At 42.4% G+C, this 27,502-nt stretch overlaps 1 protein-coding gene across 3 annotated transcripts in view; it reads right to left on the bottom strand.

Moving 5' to 3' along the window:
- The window catches only part of grik4 (glutamate receptor, ionotropic, kainate 4), a gene marked incomplete at its 5' end in the record, with an annotated part of 199,662 nt that overhangs the window by 12,060 nt on the left and 160,100 nt on the right, over nucleotides 1-27,502 (bottom strand). For all 3 annotated transcript variants that reach the window (XM_080458998.1, XM_080458999.1, XM_080459000.1), the window contains 3 exons: nucleotides 8,665-8,778; nucleotides 12,885-13,088; nucleotides 23,970-24,077. In XM_080458998.1, coding sequence (XP_080315124.1) covers nucleotides 8,665-8,778; nucleotides 12,885-13,088; nucleotides 23,970-24,077 — 426 coding nt within the window. The remainder of the gene's footprint in view (nucleotides 1-8,664; nucleotides 8,779-12,884; nucleotides 13,089-23,969; nucleotides 24,078-27,502) is intronic.

Raw genomic sequence — 27,502 nt, 5'->3', positions numbered from 1 at the left:
ACGTATTGTCCACAACGGTGCAGGTCAAATGGTGTGAATAAAACTCAGTAGTGATTTAAAAGAGATTGCGGTTAAGTATGACGAACAATGAGACAAACAGTTCCAAATGAGAGTAAAGTGTGTATCGGTAATCTGTAACAGGACTGTGTGCTGACATGGGTCCTCCTGCTTGGTGCATGCTGAAGCAGGGTTTTGTGGACTTCTGGCTCACTTCTTACGTTTCCACCAAGGTGCTATTATTGAGATGAAGAGAACTGCAGAGAATCGGGAATCCCTTGTTGACAGTTGGTGGAGAAGTGAAGGTGCAAAGGAGTAAGTCAGAAATAGAGGCAGAGAGGAAGGGCAAGAGTAAGATTAGAAGGAAGAGAGGAAAATGGTGGGAGTCACGGCTGCTCAGAAAACCTCCGTCTGGAACTGTAATATATATATACTTAAACAGTCAGAGACAAAGTTGTGTTTCCAGGAGTTGGAGGGGAAATTAGCCATAGCGTCGATGCAGCAGGCACACTAATGAGAGCCTGAGTTTCAGATAGGGTAAATGGCAGCGGCACAAAACGTATAAAACATTTGTGTGCATAAATTCTAAATATGTCGGGGCGTGTTGTTTGGGGAGAGAAGATTTCCATTTTGCAAACATTTCAGGTCAAACTGAGTAGCAGTCTAATGAAATCCTCTTTAATGGCCATGAAAAGACAACAAAAAACCTTTATTACAGCGATGCCTGACATATTACTTTCAAAAGGCCGCTAATATATATTTTACTTTAACTGCATATCAAATGACAATGTGTAATGTTGATATAGTCACACCAACAGATAATTACGGCTCGCCTCTGCTGCTCCTCTCACCTTTGTGGAGTGTTTAACACCTTTTAGCTCATTGTTTTGATTTTATTACAGCAACTTTATGGTTTTGGTTTGCTCTCTTAGCAGCTATTAACAGACTAATTTACACTTTAGTCGTACTCTGATAAACTCCCTGAGCTCTACTGGCTCAGCAGCAAACTGCAGAAACACAAAGTTGGTGAGTGTGCGGTGAACATGTTGAAGAATCTTCCTGCTGAGGGGGTCACATGTTACTCCGAGGTGTTGGTAAAGACCAAAGAAGCAGCGGCTGATATTGAACGTACACTTATCAGGTCAATACGGTGAGAAATCGAACAGTGATGCAGATGCCAAATGAGCAAAAAGTCAACCATAGTAAGTAAGTAGGAAATAACCTTATCCCTAACCCAACAATAACATAATGGAGAAGTATTTTCTGTTACAGTCACAGCAAGAATATTTTCTGTGGGGAATTTGCTCTCCTTGTGTGTGGGTTTATTTCCTCAAAAAGTCCAAAAACATTGGAGGTGAACTGATTGCCCATAGGTGTGAAGGTGAGAGTGCGTCTGTCTTGCTGTGTTCGCCCTGTGATTGACATCCACCATGTATCCTGAATACACCCACAGTCAGCCGAGATGGACTTCAGCTCACCGACTCTTAGTTGGATAAAGCGGGATACAAAATAGGAGGAAGTAGTTTCAAAATAACTCTGTATAAGGGAATATCCACTTGTCGCACATTCGGCTTCATTCTCAATGACTCACAACATATTGTTAGATCTTGATCTTGGGGATGGGGAAGCCAGGTTCGAATCCTCGCTGCTGCAGGAAGCTCAACTATAGTGCGGATTGCAGTAACTTGATGTTAAAGGCAGAATCTGAACAGAAAATAATGTATATCTAGTGGTAGAGTCGGTCGTAACCGAAGGGTTGAACGTTCGAATCCCACTATATTCAAGTCGCTGTGTCCGTGGGCAAGGCACTTTACCCTACATTGCCTTGTATGAATTGTGCATGAGTGTTGATGGTGGTTGGAGGGGCCGTAGACTTGAAATGGCAGCCACGCCTCTGTCAGCATGCCCCGGGGCAGCTATGGCGACGACGTAGCTTACCACCACCAGTGTGACTGGTGTGAATGAATAATGATTTCTGCATGCGCTGTGAGTCCCCTCGAAAAAAGCGCTACAAAAATCCAAGCCATTTTTATTATTGCTGTGACGTAGGCACATTTTATAATGCTGAAACTGTCATTCACCTTGGGTTCATTCATAAATAACCCATACATCCAAACATTGAGTATTCCAGCAGTAATTCAGCAGTTGATGCAATGACTTACGTTAGCAGTTCAAGGCAGCAGAAGTCCCACCCAGTCCATCTGAATTTACTGGGAGATCATAAACATATACAGGTGGGGTTCTTTCTTTGATTTTGGAGGGTAAGTTTTGTGTGCAAGACAGACAGTGAGCGGCTTAAAGTTTGCGTGTGTGTCTGTGTTTCAAATCTTGTCAGCAGCTGTCAGTCTTCCTCAGCAGGGCAGGTATGTGCTCAGACGAGTCATTGCACAGGAGGCAGCGCTGCTAAACGCAGAGGGATCTGGCAAAAGGTTTGTTTTATGTTTTTAATTTGGCCACGTCATGTTTTGGTATATTTATGTTCAGGTTCATGTCCGAATTCTTATCTCATGTCTGTTTCCTTTGTTCACTGTCTCTTGTCTTTTCTCAGGGGTCCTTCGCTCTGCCCTTCATATGTTTCACCTTGTTGTTCCCCTTAATTGTTTTCACTAGCAATTTATCAAATCCTAACTCCTCCTGTGTGTGTATTAACTGTACGTCTCTGACTGTTCTTTGTCCTTTCTTGTGCTTTCCATCTTGGTTGGTCCCTGTTTGACTTACAGTGCTTATTTCCCATGTGAACCCATCCACTGCTTGTCTGTCGACGTCCCCCCCCCCCATATGTTTCTGAATTTGCATCTTCACTTTGGGTCCTTTCCTCACCTTCAGTAACAGGGGGAAACACAACACATGGCGTTATCTGCTATCCATCTTTCCTCAATACCGCTTTATCCAATTTAGGGTGGAAAGGTGATTCCCACTCTTCGAGAAGAGAGAATTGCATTTGTTTTCTTGAGGTGGCAAGAACAAGAATGATGTTACATCTGGTCAGGACATTTAATACTGCTCGAGAAACTCAATTTCTCCTGGGAGGAGAAGAACAGTGAACATAAGTGGCATGTTGTCCACGTTTCCGAATTCACCACACCCACTTCAGATTCCCATCTCTGACCAATCACACTAAAGCTGTGGGACACTACACGAGAAGAGAAGTTCTGCTCAGATGATGTGTTCACAACAAGCTGTGAGAGAGAAAAATGATGCCCTGGGAAACACAAGAAATCTCGGTATTTCCGTTGAGTATGTGTGTGTGTGTGTGTGTGTGTGTGTGTGTGTGTGTGTGTGTGTGTGTGTGTGTGTGTGTGTGTGTGTGTGTGTGTGTGCGCGCGCGTGTTATTGGGGGTGGATACCAACCCATCACCAGTCCATCAGAGAAGCCCGGAAGACAGACACACTTTCACACCTACAGTCAATTTATAGACACAAATTCTGCTAAAATGAAGAAAACCCATATATTCACAGGGAGAACATGCAAACAAAAAGCTCTGAATTTAAGCAGATTCAGATATCCCCGTTGTGAGGCAAAGGTGCTAAACATGAAATAAATCTGAAACTTACTGTTAAATATTTGAAGCTTAAACTAAAATATATACTAAAAGTAAGATTTTTTGTTTGTTGTTGTTGATGAGAGATAATGCTGGAACGTTGCACTGAGGCCGAGTCATCACTTCTGATTTGTGTTTATGATACGTCCAGAGGAATAACAGAGCAATGTACCCGTTTCAATCCCCGTCTTCATTTTAGACACAGATGAAGAGCTCATTCACTTTACCTTGTGCCGTCCTTGTTCTCTCTCAACGTCTCACTGTCCCGTTTCAATCCCCCTCCTGCCTCCTCCGCCTCTCTCGGGGGATTGCCTGCCTGCCAGCCAGCCAGGAGGGTGGCTGAAGGAGCTGGTGAGGTTATCCAGTCAAGGATTTCACCTAGTCATCCTGCCTCTTGGTATTCATACCACACTGTTGCCCCCCCGAGGCTGCCTGCCTGAACACTGACTCAGTGAAGGAGACTTCCCATTGTCATCTCAGCTCTCGCACTCTCCTGCTCGCTTCCCTGCTCTCATTTCTTCATCTGCTCTCACCGCTGCTTCTGCTTCCCTTTCTGCCTATTTCTTGCACATTCCCTTTTATGTCGTCTTTCCTCCAGTCCCTCCCTGTGTCTCCCTCACCGTCTGTCTTTCATTCTGGGGTCTTTGATACTCCGTGCATTTCTAATTGTGTGAGCGCAGATGCTGTCAGCTGTAGAGATGGCCGCGGGGGCAATCTGCAGAGAGCGGTTGATTTGGCGGAGGTCACCGGGTTACATTCATAACAACATCCTGCTGCCTCTTGGGCGCGCCAGGTTGTCTGGCTTTATGTCTCAGTGATTTGTACACGCGTGCGACTGCGTGGTGCATTACTGTGAGAGCGTCTCCACTGCGAGAGCATGAAACTGTGTGGGTGGGTGTCTATTTGTGTAATGCTGCCGTGTAGGTTTGTCCGAGGGCGTGTGTGGCCAGAGTCAATAAAGCTCTTTAGACCACACTCTGCCTAAGGGGCAGCTGCTGAATCCGACACTGCATCCACACAACCCTAATTAACTCCTATGTCTAATTAAGCAGCACTCTGTCTTTCACACATGCACACACACACACACTGCGCCGAACTCTCGAACATAATGGAAATGTTTAAATGATGGCACTGGGTTACAGTGCCTCCGAGTGCTGGGATCCTGGGATGCGCCGTACGTTTTATTTTGTTGTACAGATGATAAATGTATTGAAAAGAGTGTTTTTATGACTGGAGCTTGACAGTACCTTTAGGTTGTGTCTGGGTTCATAACGCCGAGGCCTAATTTAGAGTAGAGGTGACACATATTGCACCGGCTCTTTGATTTGTGTAGGGAAGCAAATCAGTTTTGCTTTTATGGCCTCAAACAACATGCATGTCAGAGAGCACACCAGATAAGACGTACTGCTGAATGACTGTAAATTGTAACTAACAACTCAGACAGCCACAAAGGATCCATTTAAGACCGCTGGAGAAAGTAGACAGATACTGCTCGTCTTCTGCAAACATGATAGAAGCTGTCTGAGGTTTGTTGCAATATTTCTTTTTTTTTTTAATGCAGAGTCATACAACTGAAAAGAGGAAGATGAACAGCTGCACCTCCAGAGAATCATGTCCCTTGTCTTAATGTGTAACAAGCCAATGTAAAATCAAGTGACGGGTAAAGAAGTGCTGCGATTTGAAACTGTCCTCGGTGTTTGACAGAAAACTTATTTTTTTCTTAAATAAATGGCGGTAGAGATTGTATTTAAAAAAAAAAAGAAAAGAAAATTGAAGCCAATATATCTTGATTGCCTCAAAGAGGCTGGTTACAGTCATTAGAGAACGGGACATGAGCCAAACAAAAGAGTGGAAGTGCTCTTCAAAGATTTGTCAAAGAAGGTTTCTGCCTTTCAGGCCATTTTCATCACTTCCATTGTTGTTTAAGTGGATATTTCGTTTAGATTTGGTTCAAATTAGCATATTACGTTGAAAAGATGGCAAAAGCTACTGAGTGACAGCTGCCCCGAAAGAAGTAGTCGCTTGTAATGATTTATGTGAGAATTTGTACTGTACTGTGGTTAAAAAACAGTTTTTTTTGTGCAAATGCCATCACAAGTTTAAAATGTAAATATTAAAGATTCTTTTATTAGTACTGGAAATAAGCACAGAGGCATATATTGTCTTTATAAAGAGCCTGAGGAAACAATCATCCATCTTCTAAATGGTGGTTATCCAACTTAGGGTCATGGGGGAGCTGGAGCCAATTGCAGCTCAAGGTACACTTAAGACTGGTGACCGGTCCCATCAGTGAGCAAAAACAGACGCAGACATTCACATTCACAACTATGGACAATTGAGGGTGCTTTCTCGCCTGTAAGCGCAGACCAGAGTGCTGCACCGAGGAGCCTGAGTTGTGTTCACAGCTACCCTGCAGCACCACACGCCTCAACCTTAACTGGGTCAACCTCAAAACATTGTGAGGTGTGAAAGCAGCTTTACAATCTCCAGTTAAAGCAACATGTGTCCCTGCACATGCATGGAGAACTTATCTCATCAAACCATGGTATCTTCACTGTAAGACAAAACATAAAGATTTCACCTCCACATTACTTACAGTACTTCCCAGGGAGGAGCCAGTGAAGCTAAAAAAATATGTGCCTGGAGATAAAAACAATAAAAAGAGCCATGAAACACATGGAGTACACACAGTGACAATGACGGGAAATGCAGATTAAATGGCCAGTACTATCAGAGTAATTAATACCCAACAGGCATCCTTATTTTATTGCATTCACTATTCCTATTGATTAGACTGAATTTTTCATTTAAAGTTTGAAATAAGGAGCTACCCCCCTTGTAGAATTCACTGAGCTTCAGATCAATAGTCAGTGGATTAGTACTAAACAAGTGGAGTCACAGAAAATCAAATATTGAATTTTAGGGCCTGCTGAGGGACCGCTCTGAATCAGATCTAAGAAAATGTCGAGGTGCACCAGGAGAGAGAGAGAGACAGAGAGAGAGAGAGAGAGACCGATGTTCTCTCCTCAACCTCTCCAGTTCTACATTTCACACACACCTCGTACATCTTACCTTAATATTAACTTATTCTCCCTTTCTCTCCTAATGACTTCTAACACAGACATTTTCAGCACAACTTCTACCTAATACAACTGTTTGACTCGAGGTGCCTGCCCTAGAGTCAAACATATATAACCCCCGAAGCTCAGTGGGACTTGTGGGGCTCCGTATCATCTTCTGCTGCCGTCACTGGCCTCACTGCTGCCCACTTCAGAGGTCGCACGCCGCCCAGCAGCCCATTGAACACAGCACCTACTGTGAGCATCGATTGATTCTGCCCAACTGTTGGAGTTCAATTGAGTCCCCCAGTGCAACACCAATTCATACTGAGCACAGACTGTAGGAGGTTTACAGGAACGGTGGAAAGAAGCATGCCGGAATAGGAATGTGAGTAATCGGCTCTGTGGGACATCGCACTAATGTTCGCACATGCACAAGCCAGAACACTTCTGTTTGGACTGTGGCCGGTGCCACATCGAGCCCTCCAGTGTCACCTTGGGTTTTGGGGGAGGACTGATGATTAATGGGCCACTGACTCTGCAAACACTGGCTCATTTCCACCTGCACTGCTGTTGTTTCTTGCGCAGGGTTGCTCTCTGCAGAGCATGGAGGGCATTGCTTGTGTGAATAAGACAGCCAAAACGCAATCAGAGAACGAGCAGAAAACAACCGTGAAACTGCTACATTCGACAAGAAGCTCACGGCTTGAAACATGCCATCTGGTGCTGGCAGAATGGGAGGGGGCAAGACAACAGAAGGAGGAAATGAGCAAACACAGGAGAAGTGAAAACAAAAGGACACTGTTGAAAAGTTGAGAATGCATGGAGAGAGGTGGGAAGAAGGGGGAAAAAAAGACTGGTGGAGAAGATTAAAGCAAGGAGAGGGTGGTGGAGATTAAACACCAGAGATAGAGAAGAAGAGGAAAAGCTTGAGAGGTAAAGGTACAAAGAAGAAGATGTTGAATCATTTACAACAAGCAAAATAATGGTGAGAACCTCTATAGACTCCGAGGGAAAGTTTATCTTTTCCAGCAATTAGACATACCGGAGGCCTTTACTATGAAATGGGCTTAACATACCAGGGATATCTCTCTATTATCTGGTTATTACTGACAAACTCATGCTCAATCCTTGATAAGCCGTACAACAAAGATGGCTGTCAATTCAGTAATTCAACCCAGGGTTTTATAATTGTGTTCATTCACATTAAAGGGGCGGAGCTTGCCGTATCTGACTAATCACAAGCATGGAGAAACCCTGCAGAGCAGCTGACTTTACCATGGAGGAGCAGACAATTATTCTCCAAAAATATGAAGAAATTTCATAAATGTTATTCAACACTGTTGCCGCAGCAAAAGGCGGGAAGGAAAGGCAGAAAATTGCGGACTCAACGCGTAACTTTGAGAGATTATACAATATCAATTCATCGGGCAATATAAACAGACAGCGCTGTGATCTCTCAATTTCAATTTATTACAGCAGAGACATTACGGGCAGAGTTTCCTCAGTGTTCCTCCTTCAGTTTATAATTTCCATGGAGTTCTTTTGAGGCTCTGCCCCACTCGTCAGTACATTTTAGTAGTTGTGCGTTCCATGAATTAACAAGTCATGAGCAAGTACAAAAACATTCTTCGAAGTGCTCAGTGAGAAGGCTTTATTTTATTACGTCAAAAGGATTGCATCTATCCCTAAAAACTCTTTGTCTCCGAAGCGCTCCTCTCACGATCCGAGCACTAATCTGGATCCTCTAAAAATGGGTAGGTCATTTTCCAAGAGAGCTGACTGGTCAGAAGGCGGTGCTTTTATACTCAACTTCGTATCCAGAACATAACCTGCTCCGGAGCAGGTTAGCCGTTCAGCGTAAGTTACCATGGTGATTTATCCAAGTAAGACGTTACCCAGCGTTGTACAATAGTGGTCACTGAAGTTACTTCGATAAGACAAAATCATGCTTCGTACGACAGGCAGGCTTCTGACAGCTTCTTGTGGTAAGTCTGCAAAGTGTGTGGATGTGTGTGTGTGTGTGTGTTCCCCCATGGGGCGGGGGTACCTGGGAGATAACTCACCAAGTGGACGCGGTACATGATACTGATGCCGAGGGTCATGAAGGGCTTGGAGAAGTCGATCACCTTTTCACGCTCTGCTGTGATGGTCAGGCCAGCGACTGCCAGGTCAGCTTTCTACAACACAGGCAACAACACTGGATCAGAAAACACACACACACAAACTGAACACAGCTCGGACGAACAACATAATGCTCATGACATAATCTGAGTGCTCGAATAAAAAAGTGACAGGGAGCCATAGTTTGGTCATGTTACATGAAGCATTCGTTCTGGTTTGGCGTCAAAGGCTTCAGCAGGTACTTGTCATTGTGTCAGATCTGATAGATAGGATATGTACGCTCAGATCATTACAATTGTAGGTATTTTGACATCCAGGTCTTTCTGGTTGATTGTACATGTTTGGCTTGAGTGTCCTTGTCATTTCCACAATGTGGAAAACACAGAGTCAAATAGGAGTTGCAAATGTGTTGCCTACTGTAGTAACCATGTCTTGATTGATAGGAGGATCGTAAAGAAAATGTGAGGATCATATGAACAAAGTACAGAACTGCCAATGTCTCACCCTTTAACAGACGGGTCAAAAGGAGTAGAAGTAGCAAAAATGATCAAAAATGTTTGTAATAAATATATTAGTCCATTTATTGCAAATGGGCTGTGTTGAAAAATGGATATTGAAAATTATAGAAAAATGTGTTTGCAGCTGATCAATATGTATGAAATTAAAACTAACAACAACAACATTTTGAACAGATCTTTATGAAAGTAGTTTACAGGCTAAAAATGCAGAAGTGATACAAAAGGAAAAGGAAGAAATGTACTAATAATGAATCTTTGTGCATGGTACTTAGGCTTGTGTCTGCAGACGACCTTTGCAAAGTAAAAATGGAATTCGACAAAAAATGAAATAGCTTTCAGAAGGCCCTAATCTTATTGGCATTTTGAGGACATGGATATGTCACAGACACGGTTTTGTTGTTTGTGTTTGTGATGTCTGGAATGGGTCATACTATTGTTGTGGTGAGTGTAAGTCCCCACTTCTTCCAGGAGTGTACTGCCCCACCATTTTGTGTCTGCATACCCCAACTCCTGATTGTGTGCAGTCATTTGTCACAATCCATACCATATAAGTGTAGTCTTGTGTGTTGTTTGCCATCAAGTTGTCATGTCCTTGTAGTGTTTGTAGTTAAAAGAAGAGGTACACATAGAGTAATCATTGGCCTGTTTTCCAGCCATTTTCAATGTGGAAGAACTCCGCATACACCTTTGTGTCTGGAACGTGTAGCATAACTTAACTTAATGTTCAGATTATCGTAGTGCATGTAATGCTCTCATTCACTACAGTCTTGTACATGTACTCATACCATCAATTGTCAATTGAAGTAGTTTGTTACTGTTTTGGATCTTTGCCTGTGTTCAGATTCAGCCTTCTCCATTGGACTGCTTTCCGATGTACCAACCTTTTCACCACCACCCAATTAACTGTTTAAACCTTTGCCTGAGTCTAAGTGGTATAAATTGAGTCCTGAAAGGAACAACAACGAAGATATGAGATGTGGGCTGCTGGTTGGCAATTCTCTGAAAATGCCCTTTTTGTAACCCATTGCCTCTTTGTCCAACAACAGCACTATCTGTGGTGAGGATAATCTGCCACTGGCACTGCATGCAAGTGTGTGTTTGTGCGAGAGTGTGTGTCGGTCACGAGAGAGCTCAGGGTGACCATTGTGACTGTCCAAGGGAGCACTGTCAAGACAAATCACTCGACAATGCTGAGGCTGGTAAAACAGGCACTTAGAGACACGCACACACATAGAAATGGTGACTGTAGCTGAATACTGGAAGGCTCCCTACCAATACTACGGGCCAGCAAAGTGCAACTGCAAGGGATTTTTCATCTCCCTCAGGAAAATAAGAATGAAAGCAACAATGCATTGCTTTTTGTCTGCTGCAGGAGGACTAAGAGGATTGGGGAGACGGAGAGGAACAGGAGGATGGGGAGAGCGAGGAGAGGGGAATCTGCTGCAGCACTGCAGACGCCACTCAAATCCACAACACACTGCTTCTGTGCCGAGGAAATGAAAGGGCCATCAGACATACACGAAAGACAAAAAAATTACTTGCTACATTATCCATTTTGGTGTGTTGTAAAAAAAAGAATTAGACAAGGTTTTTCCAATAAACATCGCAACCTTTACAGCAGGCTTGTAGTGCTTCATCTAAAAGCAACATCCCTGCTCTGCCTGTGCTTCAATTACACCATTACAGCTGAAAGTTCCACCTCTTTAACCTCACCTACACGTCACATTGAGGCCGGATGTCCATGGATGCCCCCATCCTCAAGCTCGCATACTTTGGCCCTCCATCATCGGCGGTCTCCAGCCTCCTCTTCCCTATTCTCTCTCTCTCTCTCTCCGTCATTTGAAAGTCTGATCGCCTGCCCTGAGCAGGAAGGAAGCCATGCACAGGGAACGGCCATGCAGGCAATTCTAACAAAGAAAGTCACCGATCCTTTGAAAAATGAACACACAGCCATAACAGGCACTGAAATATTTATGTAACGATAGAATATTAATATTAATTACTGTATCCCTGAGCCTGCCTGCTGTTATACCTTCTAGTATTACGGGGGGGTGGAGGGTGCTGGTATTGTCTGTTCAATATTGCATCACACCTGTTCCCACTTGCATTCAATCATATCATGCTAACCAGGTAAAAAGCACAAAAGAAAAACAGGTGAATGTGCGAGATGAATTAAACATTACCCTCTAGGACATAGTATTTGACTTCTAGAGTTCAGTCTTTGGAGATACAGCATAGCTTCGCTTTCTAAGCACAGCACTGTGCTCAGAGTTTGACTCATTCTCAGCTCAGACTGTCCGACACCTGTCAAACTAATCACCCTTATACAGTGAAATATTGTTCAGACTGAACAGAGCTGGCAGGGACACAGGTACCTGTGGTCAGAATAACCTCAGGCTGTGTCCTCCTTTTCTGCCACCGTGTATGTTTCATATCCGTTCCACTTATCCTTTAAACTTGCAGACACAGCTGCATGTCTTTGTCTTCTTTCTCAATCTTTCTAATCTGCCATCTTTCCCATTTCTGACTAAGCCTTCGACCAAACAGGCTGAAGCCTTTCTGTCCACTGTGTAACGTCCCTCCTGATGGCAACGTCCCACGGCAAATCCCCCTCTCGTATTATTTTGCCTGTCCTCTTCCTATCGTACCACTTCACGGCTCTCCAAACTGCTGCAGATGAGACACATGCTGATTTCAGAATGGGCCCTCTCGAAGGTCAGGCTTCTTGAGACAACTTACAGAGGTGGGGTGAACACTGTGACAATAACAAGAGCAGACACTTCATGCTTTACAGACTTAATGCTTTTTGCCCTCCATTATCCCACAGAATTAGGACAGATCACTGTGCCGCGTCAACGCTGCTTCTTCTTTACGTCCTTTCCCTTTTCCCCTTCCTCAAGCCAGCCTTCCATCTCGCTTTTTTTTTTGTCAGACATGTTTCAATTCTTTTCTACCTCTCCTCTCCATTCCAGCTCGCTTATATTACTTTATCTGCCTGCTAGCAGACGCATACAGTAGAGCGGGAGGAATGTAAGACCTCTCTCAGAGATTTAACAGCAGCAGCATGGACTGAATCAGTAGGAGAGTGTCTGGTAAGGTCAGCGTGGAGGGCTTAAGGAAAGGAGCTGACAGCAGACGAGTCACCAACAGGCTGCAGCTTGAAAAGTACAATGCCTAAGCTGAAAAAGCCAACAACTGAATGTAACAAGGAATATACGACATGAGGGAAATGCACTTGTTGCCAGCACTGTGTGTATGAGGCTGCCTCCAGGAGGTACGTCACATAGCAGCTGGCTTATACAAGAGGTCACCAATGTGATCAGTGATTTTTTAAAGGCTACATTGCAGCCTATGTGTTTACAAAGGATCCTGTTTGGAAGGAGGACTCCACCCCTGCTCACCCCTCCTCGTCAATGTATTTTCCCTTCGGCTAAGCTATTTTCATTTCAGCGGGGATCAAATCTTTTTTGATCTCTCAATGACGACGAATAAAGCAGGAGTGCCGGTCAGAAGTTTTCACTTTGAAAGTGGAGATCAGGTGAGTTGTTCCTTTAACATAAACGTGTGAATATGTTACACTCACGCTGGGAGCCCCATGTACTGTTCACTGGAAATATCTCCTCTGCGTGGTTGTATTCACGTACCCTTGAGATGAGCTCCCCGACCATGCCGGTCCATGTGCCGTTAGCTCCAGGAACCCCGTATAAACCATCTCCCACCAGCCGGATGCGATACTTGAACTTGAGAATATCTGCCAGCTCCTTCAGCATGTCAACGCAGAAGCCCTCGTAGCGGTCGTTCCCCTCCAGCTCTTGGTGGTTCTGCCGTAGCATCACATACGGGTTTTCCTGAAAAACACAGAAGAGTGCATCTCATTGAACTTCTCTGACTGTCGACAAACTTGCGTTGTGACAAAGAAAGTCAAGACGGGACCAGGCGTAGCTTACAAACATGTAAAATGTCAGCAATTTCTACAATTCTTTTAAGTCCTATCACTTTATTTGAGTGCATGAATAAATCAGTGGAGTGCACCGCTGAGGTTTAATGGGATGGCTTTAGGGAAACTATCCAAAGACTTTACAGTGAGTAGGAATAGTGAAAGCATTCCATATGCCCTTTGGAGGTCATGGTTCACTTCGGGTTTACTGCTCTCAATGAAATCTGAAATTTGTGGATTTGAACTAGAGCCAGGCACTAAAACTCGGGACAGGGCTGCAACGCTAATCTGTCGTAACCAGGAAAAGGTGGAACAGAAACGACACAAGTTTTCTTTTAATCCAACAGACACACACAGAAATACACACCTATTTACAACCCGTCTCTGACAGAACCAACTCGCCGTTCCACTGTGTGATTATTCATGTCTGGCTTTGTCATTTAGTTGATGTTGGAGAAAGATTTAACGAGGCCTGCTGTGATGTATTTTGGAGCTAACCTTAACGTGCTATTTTTCATATAATGTGATTGTCAAAGCGGCGTGCTCAGACTCCACCTCATCACACAAAAGAGAGTGTTATGTACTATCACCGCACTCAGCTTATGAATACAGATAAAGTAAGTTATTTTGGCATTAGATAACAGTGATTAACAAGTGAAAAATGCTTTCATGGAACAAAGAACTTTCTAAAGTATGAACAAAGTAACAAAAGGGTTTACTCTGGCTTCTTTACTATTGATGGAAGATGTTTTAAGAAGTTTTTTTTAGCTCAGTATTTTTAACCACAATGTTGTGAAAGAAACTGTCAACTGCTTTTGTGAACATAGGCGTCTATAAATGAGTGTGTGTGTGCGTGTGTGTGTGTGTGTGTGTGTGTGTGTGTGTGTGTGTGTGTGTAATTCACCGCAGAGTCATGTGCATAAGCCGCTGAACTCTGACTGACAGTGTTGAGGAGGTTAAAGCGTAAAGTGTAATGATGTGGTGCTGGTGTACGTATGAGCCGGAATAGAAGTGAAATTGTTTTGTCACTGTCGCAGCTGGAAATGCTTATTTGTGTGGCAGCTGGTTGTCTATAGATTTGTCTCGCAGTGAAAGCCACAAAAATAGTTGCAGTGAAATTGCGTGCGTTTGTGAACTGGGTGCACATCGGGTGGTGCCGATGTTACTGTGACTCGCCCTGTTGTCATAGCAACTGTTTAGTTCCACCTTTAAGGGAGGAGGAGGAAGAGGGAGATGGGGAGGAGGGGAGGGGGGCATCACTTTGACACTGTGGATTAAACAGCTTTGCCTCTTCCTCGCTGCATCACTGGACAGTAGAACCCACACCCTCCTGCACCGCTGTGATAAGAATGAGAATAAAATGACTGCTGATCAACTCTCTGTGTGACTGCACCACTCTGCTGCCTGCGCCTGCACAGGGATTCAGTTTATCTAGCCAGGCTCGTAGTTTGATTAAACAGACATGCTGTGTGTTGACAAGAGTCTCCAGTGTATTACAGGGGCAAAGAGAGAAGGACGCTGACAAAGACTACATCTCAGTGTACAGTAATGTAGACCAAGGGCGCTGGTGTGTGTTTGAGAGAAGAAAAAAAACAAAACAACAACTTACAAATCTATCTATCTATCATCTTATCAGATAAGATAACAAATGAAAGCATTTCCCCCAGGGATTAATAAAGTGATTCTGATTCTGGTTCTAAAGGTGATAAAAGTATCATATGACATGATATGTTAGTAGCCAGCCATCATTACACTATCAATATTGCTATTTTAACATCAGAATACATCCCAAAACACACGTTACCAGAAAGATTGCTATTTTGGTATCAATCTGGAGAAGTAAAAATGAGAGAAATGAACCCATGAATGCTCAGCCTGGAGTTCAACATTTGCACGATACTTGAGATCTACGTGAGATTTATCAGATAGGGCAGTGGTGGTCGAGAGGTTAGAAAAATAGATCAAAAGTTTGCAGGTTCAAAGCCCACTACTGACAGGTCACTGAGCAAAATCCTTGCCCCCCGTGTGCACCATGGCAGCCCATTGCTCCTAGTGGTGAAGGTTAACTATAATTAGGAGGGGTTAAAAGCAGAGAGGTAAATTCTTCAAGAGGATAAATAAAGTATACTTTTTTATGTTTTCGCACTTGTGACAATCTTGTCATTGATGCACTAATTTTCAACAGTACATGGCAGGGATGCCATTCCCTGGGTCCTCACAGGAGAACATTTCATCTTTACAGTTGATGGTTTTCATGACTTCCACCTGAAGATGCCCCGAAACATTTTGTAAACTGACTGGACATTATTTCATAAATAAATGACAGACTGACGTTTCTTGTTGCAGAACTGATTTGCTCTTGACATGATATGAATTTTCTTGTCAAAGTTGATTATTCATTGTTTACCATGTCACATGCTGCTTCAAAGCGGTCCACATATTCTGATTTGCTTCACACTTCTTTTATTAAACCAAGATTTTCACGTTTTTGTTCGTAGTTTTGATGCCTTCAGCAATAATCTATGATGTAGATGACAATGACAATGATAATAAAAAACACATCCATTTAGAATGTGTCCAATTTTGGACATGTTCTGTAAATACAACCCATCTTGAAAGTCCAGCAGTTATTATCTCATCCAACAAAGTATATAATAAGTATAGAAGCTATTGGTTGGCCTTAAGTTTCTGTAATGAAGTAAAAAAATAACAAGAAAAAGATAAAATCACAAAAAAGACAGGCAGAGAAATGTTTTCCCCTTTACAGCAGTTTACAGCTGCAGGGCAGAGGAGCAGTAATGTGCAAAGATGAATGCATGCTAGTGTCCTACTACAACACTTGATTATGCAAAAACTAATTCACTTTCCAGCTTCCAGTTGATTTATGTGTTTAAAAAATGGTCAAGCTTTCTCCATTTATAAAATATGGCCTCTGTCATTAGGAAACTCAATCTCCTGGAGTAAGGCTGGGAAATATTGCCTGAGCATCTTCTATTACTCCATCTCACTGTGTTGACCTGGTTAAGTACAGACGAATCAAACCAGGCCTGGAAACATCAATCACACCAGTAAAGAAAAAAAAAAAAAAAAAAAAAGCAATCAATAACACAGCTGTCTGGCTATTATCAAGCCAGTGTGTTTCTTTTCCTGCGGCTTCAATCCGTCCCTCTGTCTTTGAGCTCCAGTTGTTTTATAAGAAGGTCCAGTGAAAGCAGTTTGTAACCAGATCAGTGCTGGGCTGCAGGAGTGGAAACACAACTGCTAATATAAATGATGAAGTACTGAAACTTCCAGCAAAGACTGGGGGAAAAAAACTCTCTGACACCAGAACTCTGTGAAGTAGAGAATAAAATCATATAAAAATAACTACAAAAAGGTATGAAAGGTCTATACGGGACTATGGAAAAGCCGCCTTCCATAAAAGTAAAATCACAAAGAACTTCCATCTACCTTCTTTTTGCACGACACAGCAAAACAGCAATAAAGCTATGAGTTTGAAGCTCTGAAGGAATGCAGACTTTAAAAGCTGCCTCTTATTCCCAGGCCACGAGGAGTCTGGTTGCAGACTGATAACTTTGGTGGAGGAAGCACATTTTTACATATGCACAAGCAAGCACACCGGGTGCTCGGTGCACTGGTGGGTATGGGGTTGTTCATGTTCAATTTCATACATCACAATGGAGTTTCCCCTTTTAAAACCTCGGGGTGTTCAAGATGTCTTCACGCCCGCTTCCTCGCTTTCCTCCACTGTTTTCTTATCTTTTAAAACTTGCTCTCCAGAGTAAAGTAGCCTGGCAGCGGAGATTCGATTCCCGCACGGGGACTCTGGACTCCCACTCAACGAGTAGCCTCAGATGCTCCGACAATATTTGTGAAAATACTGGGTCATAACAGAGAGCCAGGTCGTGTTAATTTTTAATAAAGCTGTTTCCTCACTCTTGTGTTCTCGCGGTAAATACATTGCAGACAATACAAATGCAACTGTGCTGAAAACAGAGAAAGAACAAGTACATTCAAACTTTGAAAAACAGGGACAGATCTTGTGTCTGTGTGTGCAAATTCATGCACACATGCTTCAGTGCCTCTGAGCCCCTGTGCCAGAAAATCTGCTTCTGTGTCTGCTTTTATCAGTCCTGCCTGTTGAATTCTTACCAATACGTATTTGAGAGGATATGAAAGCACTTGGTGACACAAGAGTAGTCTGAGGGAAAACTGAGAGAATGGCCAAGAGTGCTATAGTTGGAAAAAAGGCAGAAAATAACTCTTGGGGGAGTCACTCAGAGCACGTTTCAGGCATTACCAACAAAACACAGGTTGAGTCAGGGTGTAAATATTGAGGAGTTGTGATTTCTTAACAATGGCTGCGAGCTGGCATCAAACACGAGTCTATGCTGGCAAATCTCGCTGCATGTGACTTCAATTCATGGTGTCCTCAGCTCTGTAAGAACAGAGCGGCAATTAGCATAATCGCTATGAATGATATTAAAATACTTGAGGCTATTAAATGAAAACCTCATGGCATAATCACCAAATGTATTTAAGATGAAGCCAATGAAAAGATCAGCAATACTCACAGAATTATGTGCCAGTGGTTGTGTTAGTGTTAGTGGACCTATTATATTCAGTATTCAACTATTTCGAAATGCTGTATTTAAATTTTTAAAAAAAGGACTTCAAATACTTTAGTTTATGTGTAATAAATCAAACATATATGGATGTTTATTACTTGGATTTAGTTATAGGGGGATAATCTTTTTTCATTGTGTTTTATAAAGTTTTGAGATTTAAATATGACTTTTATAACTTATTTTGGAAATATTTATATTTTTGGAGCTATGTGCTGGTGTGCAACAAGAACTGAAAATGTTTCCTGAAGTAACTTATAGTAACTTCTCAATCACATTAAATTGCATCGCTAATTGGTGGCACTTCATTCAGTGAACCGTTAAAATGTTTCGATCTAAAGCCCATTCTTGAAAAAACTTTAATATATTCGAAATTTACATTAGGGTGAACAGATGCTTGGAGTACTCAGTAGTTACTTATGAGATAGCAGAGGACATCACAAGGGGCATCCGAATAGTCCCCCTTTCTTCTTTCCTATCTCCTTTTCCTTAAGTGTTTAAGTGGCGGCCATGATAAGGAACGTTCGAATTCTCAATAAGCTAAGGAAAGGATGCTCCCCTGGTCTCCTGACGGTTTATCTTTGTAACAAAACAATAGAACAATGCCCTTTGACGTATTTGGAAGATTTTGCTAACTTTTCTTCAGTAGGGCCCTTGTGTATAAACAGGCCAGATTTCAGGTCTCTTGGACTTAACCCCCTAGGAGGAGTTTGTTACCAAAATTTCACCAAATGGCGCACTTCCTGTTGGGTTTAGAGTATGGTTGTCAGAGACATTTTAGTGTGTCGTGATGTGCATCATAATGTAGTCATAGCTCAGATGTCCTGGCTGTAGTTATAAATGTTGAAAAAATTGCAGTGGGAGCTGTGGAGCTACTTTGACATGCACATGCAGAGTAACCATGAAATATCACATTTTTCGCCGCTTCTGATGTGTGTGCAAATTTTCATGCACGTTTCAGCACCTTTGGGCCATCAAAATGAAGCAGTTCTGGCCGTGAAAGGAGAAAGCGTAATAATGATAATAATAATTCCTTGCAATAGGGTCTTTGTACCACTTGGTGCTTGGACCCTAATAAGCAAGTTTTACTCCTGAAAGTACAAATACCTTAAAATGCTACATAAATAAAGTGAGAGTTTTTAGTGTATCACTTGTAACAGTGTCAGCTGGGATAAGCTCCAGCCCCAGTGACTCTGTTGGATGAAGTGGGAATAGAAGAGAGATAAATGTGTTGTTGGAAGGATGCAGAAACAACCCTGTTCATCCTGTTTCATAGGTCACATGTGTTCATGCTCTTGTTTTCATCTATGAGGCTCCTTGAAACCCGTTTAAACCACAAAATTATTACCTGACGGAGACATCTTCTCTAAGAAAACCAAAGTCCATCATTCAGTTATAAACTCAACTTAATGCTCCTAAACATTTGAGGTCTCATAATTAAAAAAATCACTTGGTTTGAAAAAATTTTTTATATTAAAAGAGAACACAGATTGACATGCGTTGACATAAAAGAAAGTACAGCACCACATACCATTCAGAGCCAAGATAATTCATATCAAGGTATCCAAGAATGATTATTCTATTTGTATTACATCAATGGAGCTTCTGAGGGTGTAAAGGCCCACGCGGTGCTAGTAACAAACTCAATCAATGATTACAAACACACGGCTTGAGGCCCAGGCAGTGAAATGATAATCAATTCTTTTTTTCTTTTATTCCTTCTGCAGCTGTTGGTGGAATTGAAGCGGGAAGCTGACAGCCAAGTGCAGGTGTAATGAAACTCCTCTGCAAAGGCCAGGTCGACTTGTCAGGATCATCAGGCACGCACGCGCACACACACTAGATGAGAACATACATAAATACTATCAGTATGTTTGTAGGCACACCAAAATTCACAGAGACCCCTCCAAAGCCAGTGCTACAGGTAAGGCTTGCTCATGGAGGCTTTCAGCTGCAGCTCATCTGTCGGCCACAAGCGAGATAACAGCGACACAGCAATCATGCTATGATGAATGAGCTGTGATAGGCACTGAAAATTGCTCCTTGGTGGCTTCCCAAGTTTGGTCTAGGCACTCTGTATACCCAAAGCGAAATCAAAGCTCTGTACTCGGTCAATTCTTTCTTTCACACCTTCTTTCTGTTGTGAAAACACGGTCTCATTTGTACTCCACCTCCACCAAAGCATTCACACATATCTTCATCCCCCCTGTGTGAAATGAACCGTTCTATCTCAGTCCCAATCAGTCTCAATGAGACCAGCAAGCTCTTCAGCAGCAAAATATTGCAATATGTCCCTCCCTCATTCCCGTGGCTTGCAGCTGATAAGCCAACGACTCAGACTAACGCATTGGGCCATTTGCCTTTGCTTACAAGCTACTTTGTGCCCTGTCATCTGATTCTTCAGTACGGAGGAGAGGCTGGACGGGTGACAGATTTGCGTGTGCGTGACTGTCTGTGTATGCCAGACGTTCCGCTGATTGAAAATCTGAATGGCTTCATTCATGAAACCACGAAGCACGTGCAACGTTCCACAGTGTGCACCAACACACGGATGCACTACTAGTGAGCTTCTTTTCAAAGGTGATGACATTTTGAAACAGAAGACGAATGTAATTATTAAAAGACAATTCAATTTGATCATCAATGTGCAGCTGCCTCAGAGCGTTGCCCATGCATTTGTTTTATTGCTTATTGCTGTATTCTTACTAAGATAAAGAAATGTGCTACGGCTGAGCAGTTCCACATATTACGTGAAGAACAAAGTGAAAGGTTACTTTAAAGACATGTTACAGGGTCGACTTTGTTCCAGCTGGACTTGCTACTTCTCGCCTGTAGCCCTCCATTGAGATCCTTGTCCAGATGACAATGCAATTTCATTTAACGGCATCATTTTTCACCGATCGGCCACACGGTGTGATGTTTTAGGAGCCTGAAAACGCATTGTTTTGAAAATGATTTCCAGAGTCGAGAAATGTGAAAACGCCGCCTCAGCGTTGACATGTGGACAGGAAAGACGCACATTTGCTGAAAGCGATGATGTCATCGGCTCACCTCGCAAATGTATAACCACGCAACCCTCTCAGGGAAATAACAACAACAACAATGGCAGACAACAAGCTCCAGATCGTGCTGCAGAAGCTGATGCTATTTGGTTTAACAAGGCGAGATTTTGTATTTCTTGAATACTGGGAGTTTTGCCTGCTCTGTGTCTTCTTCTCAGTTTTTGGTTTATTTCTGTGGCAGCGCCACTCAGCCAGATTGCTGGGCTGAGTTTGAAGCATCGCCCCACAGACCTTAAGAGTTGCATATGGTAATTTCTGTAACTTTCAGAAGGTAAAATCCTGGCCTGTATCTCATTTACTGACTCGTAGGAGTCAAAAATATGAATCAGCTGGATTCATCCATCCATCTTCCATACTGCTTTTATCCTATTCAGGACTGCAAGGTGCTGGAGCTGATCCCAGCTGATTTATGGCAAAAGCAGGGTAAATCATGGACAGGTTGACCGTCAGGCCAAACAGAGAGCTGAGGAAATTTAGAGTCACAATTTAACCTCACATGGCCTGTGGAATGAATCTGTGGTAAAGATGGAGAAAATGTATGCAGGAAGAGAACATGTCAAATCTACACAGAAAGCACCCCCGTGCATCCAGCTGAAATCAAAGGATTCATCTGTACCCCTGTACTTACTGTTCATAAAAACATGTAAACTGGACAAAGCTTTGAAGAAGGATGATGGAGGAAGAAATGCAGAGACTATAAGGTAAGTGCATCAAAATGAGTCCAATGTTAGACGCAAACTTGTTTCTGATTACTATGAAAACATGCATCGCCCATAACATTATGGCCACTGGCAGATGAAGTGAATTATACTGTTTATCTCTTTATCATGGTTGGAGGATGGGATATATTAAACAGCAAGTCAACATTTCACCCTCAAAGATGATTTGGGAAAAGCAGAAAAAAATGGGAGACAGTAAGGGATTCTATGAGTATGATGCCTCTATGTCTGGGTAAGAGATTGTGCAGAACTTCAGTTTTGGTCAGGTGTTCCTGGTCTGTCGTGGTCACTCTCTATCAAACGTGGCATAAGGAAGTGAAAGCGGCGACTTGTGACAGAGTCATAGGCAGCTGAGGTTCACTGATGCATGTAGCACCATGGACACCTCTCCTCCTCTGCAGCTCACATCCTGATGCCAGATACTGAAGCTTAAGAAGAGAGTCTTTGGCCCTCAATAGATCAGGGCTGTTTGTGGAGCAGAAGCAAATCTACACAATGTAGGCAGGCGATCACAATGCTGTTGTATCATCTGTCTTTCCCTGCTCTGCTACTCCCATTGTCCTGAACTAACATCTGTGTTTACCCTTTTCTTTCCCACATCGAGTCTTACTTTTTTTGTTAATGCTATATTTTCTACCAGCTCCATTCAGATGTATCTGGACAAAAGATTTTCTTTTTGAGTTATAGCTTCTCTGGAGTCTCTAGTGAGGGTAAAGCGCCGGAAGCACTAGTCCTGCATGTTTTACTGACATTGAGCATAAACATTAGTTTGTTTACAACTCTCATCATCTTGCACCATGTTGACTTTTTCTTTCCGGCCGTTGTTCTCTTTAGTGAAAACCTAAACCCAGTCAGTAATGGCAGTCGGTTGCAACCTCTGGTTCTCTTAAAGGGTTTGTGTTTTTTTTAATTCCCATTTTATTGGAATGCAAAGTGCTGTAGAGTCACTTTGCTGTAATGGGAGCTATAACTAAACTATAATGTAACTTTCACACGGTCAGAAACACACTTCTAGTGAGAGGTGATTTCTGTCCTTCAAAGTACAATCTGTACAATCTCCTCAAGGAGGTTTCAACCTCTCAAAAAGAGAGTTACTTAGAGTGTGCAGAGTGAATCAAAGACCGACGTGTTACAAACTAAGTAATTACAGTTTTGAAACTTGCGTTTCACTATTTAACACGGTCCCTGCAGGCTGCCAGGCGACAATGACCTACACCAACTCATGAGCACATGGTAATTATGAATATTGTTATGAGAGGAAACTAGTTGTGAGCATGAAAAAGTATTGCAAGAGCCAAAAAACAGGCTCAAGAGAAATGAGTGCTCAAAAAGAGAAAAGGTTAGAGTAACAATTACTGTTTGTAAATTGGCTTTTTGTTTTTAATTTCATTTTTACTCTAAGTATTCAGATTTTAATGTGAATCCTGCGAATTGGTGAGATTTTAAGGTTGTCTGTGGTTCCGTGCTGTAATCACAGTACTGGTGATGTGATCCCTGCATCCTCAATTTGACTTATTTAGGCGTCTCTGGGCATGACACTCAAGTACAAGTTGCTTTGAGTGTGAGAGTGATAAGAATGTCTAACACACTGAAATGACAAATGATTACATTGAATGTAAACACTTTTGGAAGCACAATTCCACATCACAACAAGCTCACAAACTATTTCTTAGTGTAACAGCAGTATCTTAGCAGGAACCACCTCAGTGACACGTCATTGTAGAGATACTGTGATGTATTTTATTTTCAGAGAGTGCATGTCTTTTCGTGAGTACATGAATCCTGCACCTGAGACCGGAACTTCGTTTCCCCATTTGTTACAATAATGAGAATCGGCGCTGAAGCGAAAGCTCAGAGTGAGAGAGGCCACTTCCTTTTCAAACTATTTACTCATGATTATATCATTAATTATTCAGGTACTTAATCTACTCACTTTCTGTTGCAGAACTGCCCTGCGTCACCTGAATGAATATTAGTTTCACTGCATGTTGTTTTGAAACTGAGCAAAAATATAGATTATGGATTAGTGAACATGGCGAGTGACTAAAGGAAATAGCTTATCTCATGTAATAAAAGGAGTGAGGAGAGGCGCTTGCAGGATCTATAGTTACTACAGAGGCTCAGGAAGGCTGTCGTGGTGAATTATTACTTCCTGCTGGTACCGTATGATGTGGGCTCATCTGAAGTACTTAGGGCAAAACAATTGCACAGCATCACTTCCTCAGATCCCAAGAGGATCAAGTTGAGATCTGACAACACAAAATGAGTTTTTGATGTGGTAATTTTCAGTCGACTGTAGAGTGTCAGCCACATGGAGATCAGGCTCCAGCTGAGCTAATAAAATGGACTGCTGCTGCGTGTGTGTCAGTACCCATACAGTACATACCAATATCGTGGTGATGGTGAGAGTCGTATTGAAGAGGGTGTCTGTCACGTTGATTGATGGAAGTTTTCTCTCCATGGACAGTCCATCTTCAGAGTGCCACAGGCCAATCTGCAAAGTGAGTGCAAACACACATGCACACATACAAACAGATCAGCCACTAAGTCCATCAGCTCGGAAAAGACAAGAGAAACAATCTGTGCTTAATTTCCTCCTGCTTTTCTAACGGAGCATTAGTTTGACCTTCACATAAGACCAAGCAAGACAAAGAGCAAGCAATGGATGGATCAGCACAGCGTGAGACAGGGTGGTACCAAAAGCTAGTTGGACTGCAGGAGGAAACAAAAATAATGCCGTGTGGCTCCTTGAGGGCCGTGTGCAGGGCATGTGTTCAATCAGAGGCAACAGAATGCATTCATTAAACCAATTACCGGCAAATCCTGTGGCGCACAGCCACATTCTCATTACAGCTTGAGTGGGACTTCACACCTCCACCTCGCATTGTGTCGTCCCTTTCATCCCCGTTCAATCTGTCTCTGCCATCTCCTGTTTCATTCACTTATTTCCTCCACTCAAGTTTGTCAATGCCAACCTCCATGATGGCTGTCTCCATAAACGAAGGTATTGCTGCAGAACTGTTTTACATGGCACTATACCTCTCAGGCAGAGGAGGGAGAGGAATCATGATCTCTTAGGTCAGTTAAAAATTTGCAAGGTTCCTCAATATATGAAGGTTTAACCCTACAATGTTGTGCAAAAAAAATTAGTTTTCAAGCAAATAATTTCAAATGTACCACCTAAAAATTGGACATGTGTAGGAAATGTGTTGCAGCTCTGAATCTACTTGGTCATCAGTCATATCTGGATAATTTCAGCCATGATATGATAGTTCTCCCTTTTAGAAGAAAACCCACAATACTTAGTATGTGCCTTTTCTTCATTCTTTCTCAGTTTCTGTTTCTAATAATGTATTTATTGTGGGGTCTGATAGTATACTGACAGTATAGTATGCTTTGGGTGTCCAATGTGCTATGTCGAAAACAAAACGATGGAATCCACAATGCGTTGCTTGTCTTTCAGGGTTGAAAGTCATTGTTAGGTTGAAATTATTGTTTGGAATCGGGTTTGGTAATTGCTTCTGGTGGTTTAGGATTGTGTATGAGGCGAAGAATTGCATTCTCGTGTTTGTGTGTGTGTATGCGTGCGTGCATGTGCACTTGTATGTCTTCAATTATGGTGAACAAAATGTGTGCAGATAACTGAGAAGACTTCTTAAGCACAGTGACAAAACATTGTACTTGATTCAAATTACAGCTTTCCAGCACATATTCCTCCTCCTCAGCTCTATTTTTACCACACCAGCATTGACAGTGAAAACCTTGATGGTTAGTCTAAAGCTCTAACCTTGAAGGATTTTACATGATTCTTGTGGTGACTGGAAACTCAAGTTTATAAAATCTCTCCCCACAGAAGCTAAAGTGAGCCAAAGAAACTTTATTTGACTATATCTTTTGACTTTTCTGATGAATACTGATTTTCTCTTTGCTATGTTGTGTTATGCAACATCTTGATTATTTACAGTCAATATTGAAACACATCTTAGATTTTATGTTAATATGTAAGTGACACTGGTGACACAAGGAAGGGAGAACTGGCAGATTTATGCTCCTTATCGCTGCAGTTCACAGCCTCTCGATTCATTTATGCGACTAGCGTATAAACATGCAATCCCACTGTCAATAATAAACAGAGTACTTGATGTATGTGTTGGTGCAGATGATAACCTTCTGTTAAATTGGGATTGTGATAACAAGCAAAATATGCCTTTTTATTAGTTTGTGTAACTTTTCACTGATGCAGCTTATCTCCTGTTTAGATTTAATATGTGCTGCATGTTTCAGGAACTTAGGAGGTCAGACCGGCCATTTCGTTCCTGCTGAGATTACACATGAGTTTCATTGTTATGGAAAGTACCTTGGAAAAAAAAAAAAAAGTCAGCACTTTTGACATTTAATTAAATATTTCCAGAAAACACACTCAAGAAGCTCACCAAGAAACAAAATGATGATTCCAAATCATGCTTTTTTTTTTTATAATTTGCATTCAAAGTATGTAATCTACCTCATCACATAAACATTGCCACCACTATCTCTGGGGCTTTAGAGAAATAATATCCCTTATCACAGTAATCAGTTTCCCCCTCATTAAGATTATTATATAGGAGGAGTAAATGAGAAATATAGCATCCAAATTTGCCTTGATGCATTGCTTGGTGACTCCCCCCCCACCCCCCCCAAAAAAAAAAAATTAAATAAAAAATTAAACAGAATAAAGAAACCCCTAATCTCGTGGGAATAATCCTGTGGGCTGGAGTCAGGCTGGAGAGGATGAACTGTTAAAGGATCAGTGATTGAAATCTGATTAAAGAAAAGGCTACAGTAAACAAAGCTCCGCCGGCTTGGTCATGGTTTGTTTCAAGTCTAAATTGCCAAAATTCTCCCGAGATTTCAGACCACTGATGTTGATCAGTGCTACATTTGGAAGCTATTTAACCACTCTCCGAACAGCGATGTTGAATTCTGATGTGAGATATAAAAAAAGACGAGAAAAGAGAGAGCTCGCGGAATCAAAGATTTCCTTTGAGAGTATATGATCAAAAAGATCTTTCCCTCCATTTCCTCTGGTGCACTTGTTGAGAGAAACAGCACCTTGCTCACACAAATAGATTACAGCTACCCAAACCTCTCGCGGAACACTTTCCACACACGGCTACTGATGGCTGCAAGAAACAGGGCAAGAGAAAATGTGAACATATTGCAGCACGACTAAAGGGGAGAAGAAAAAAAACAAAAAAAAAACATGTGAAATATGCTGCTCAGCAATCAGCGTACACAATCAGCTGTCAGAGAGCCTGTGGAGGTGGTGGGAGGTGGGAGTCTCTTTGGCTCGGCTGGACTCAGCAGGTGTCCCAAAAGGTCTGAGCATACGGGTGACAGAGAGTCATGGGCTGAGGTGGCACCATGACTCCTGTCCAGGAAGAGAAAGGTGGAAGCAGTCAGAAACGAGGGGTACTTGTCAGCAGGCCGGAAGAATAAGCATAAACTGGTGGGGGAGGAACAGATCTATCATTAGAAATCTCCGTTGTAATTGGTGCAGCTGGGGATCAGATTGTGTTCCACAGCTGAAGGTTAGTAGTTATATCCCCTAGCTCGATCTGTCCAAATGTCTTTGAGCAACATACTAAACCCAAGATTGGTCCCAATGGTGAGCAAGCACCTTGCATGTCAGCTGTTCGGAGTGTGGATGTGTGCGCGTATGGGTGGGTGAGATTGATCACGCAACCTACAACGAGACAGGAAAATGCAATATCTAAGTAAAAGTCCATTTATCATCACCATGGGAAAAAGGAAGGAAGATGTATAATTTAGCTAAATGTAAAAGCAGGGAGGCAGACTCTGGGGCCAATACATGCCGACATTTATCAAACAGACTGAGAACCTTTTAATGCTGCAATTATTCTTCCTGACACATTTAGC

Source organism: Lipophrys pholis (genome assembly GCF_963383615.2).
Source record: "Lipophrys pholis genome assembly, chromosome: 3".
Lineage (NCBI taxonomy): Eukaryota > Metazoa > Chordata > Actinopteri > Blenniiformes > Blenniidae > Lipophrys > Lipophrys pholis.
This window is presented reverse-complemented; position numbering and strand designations above follow the sequence as displayed.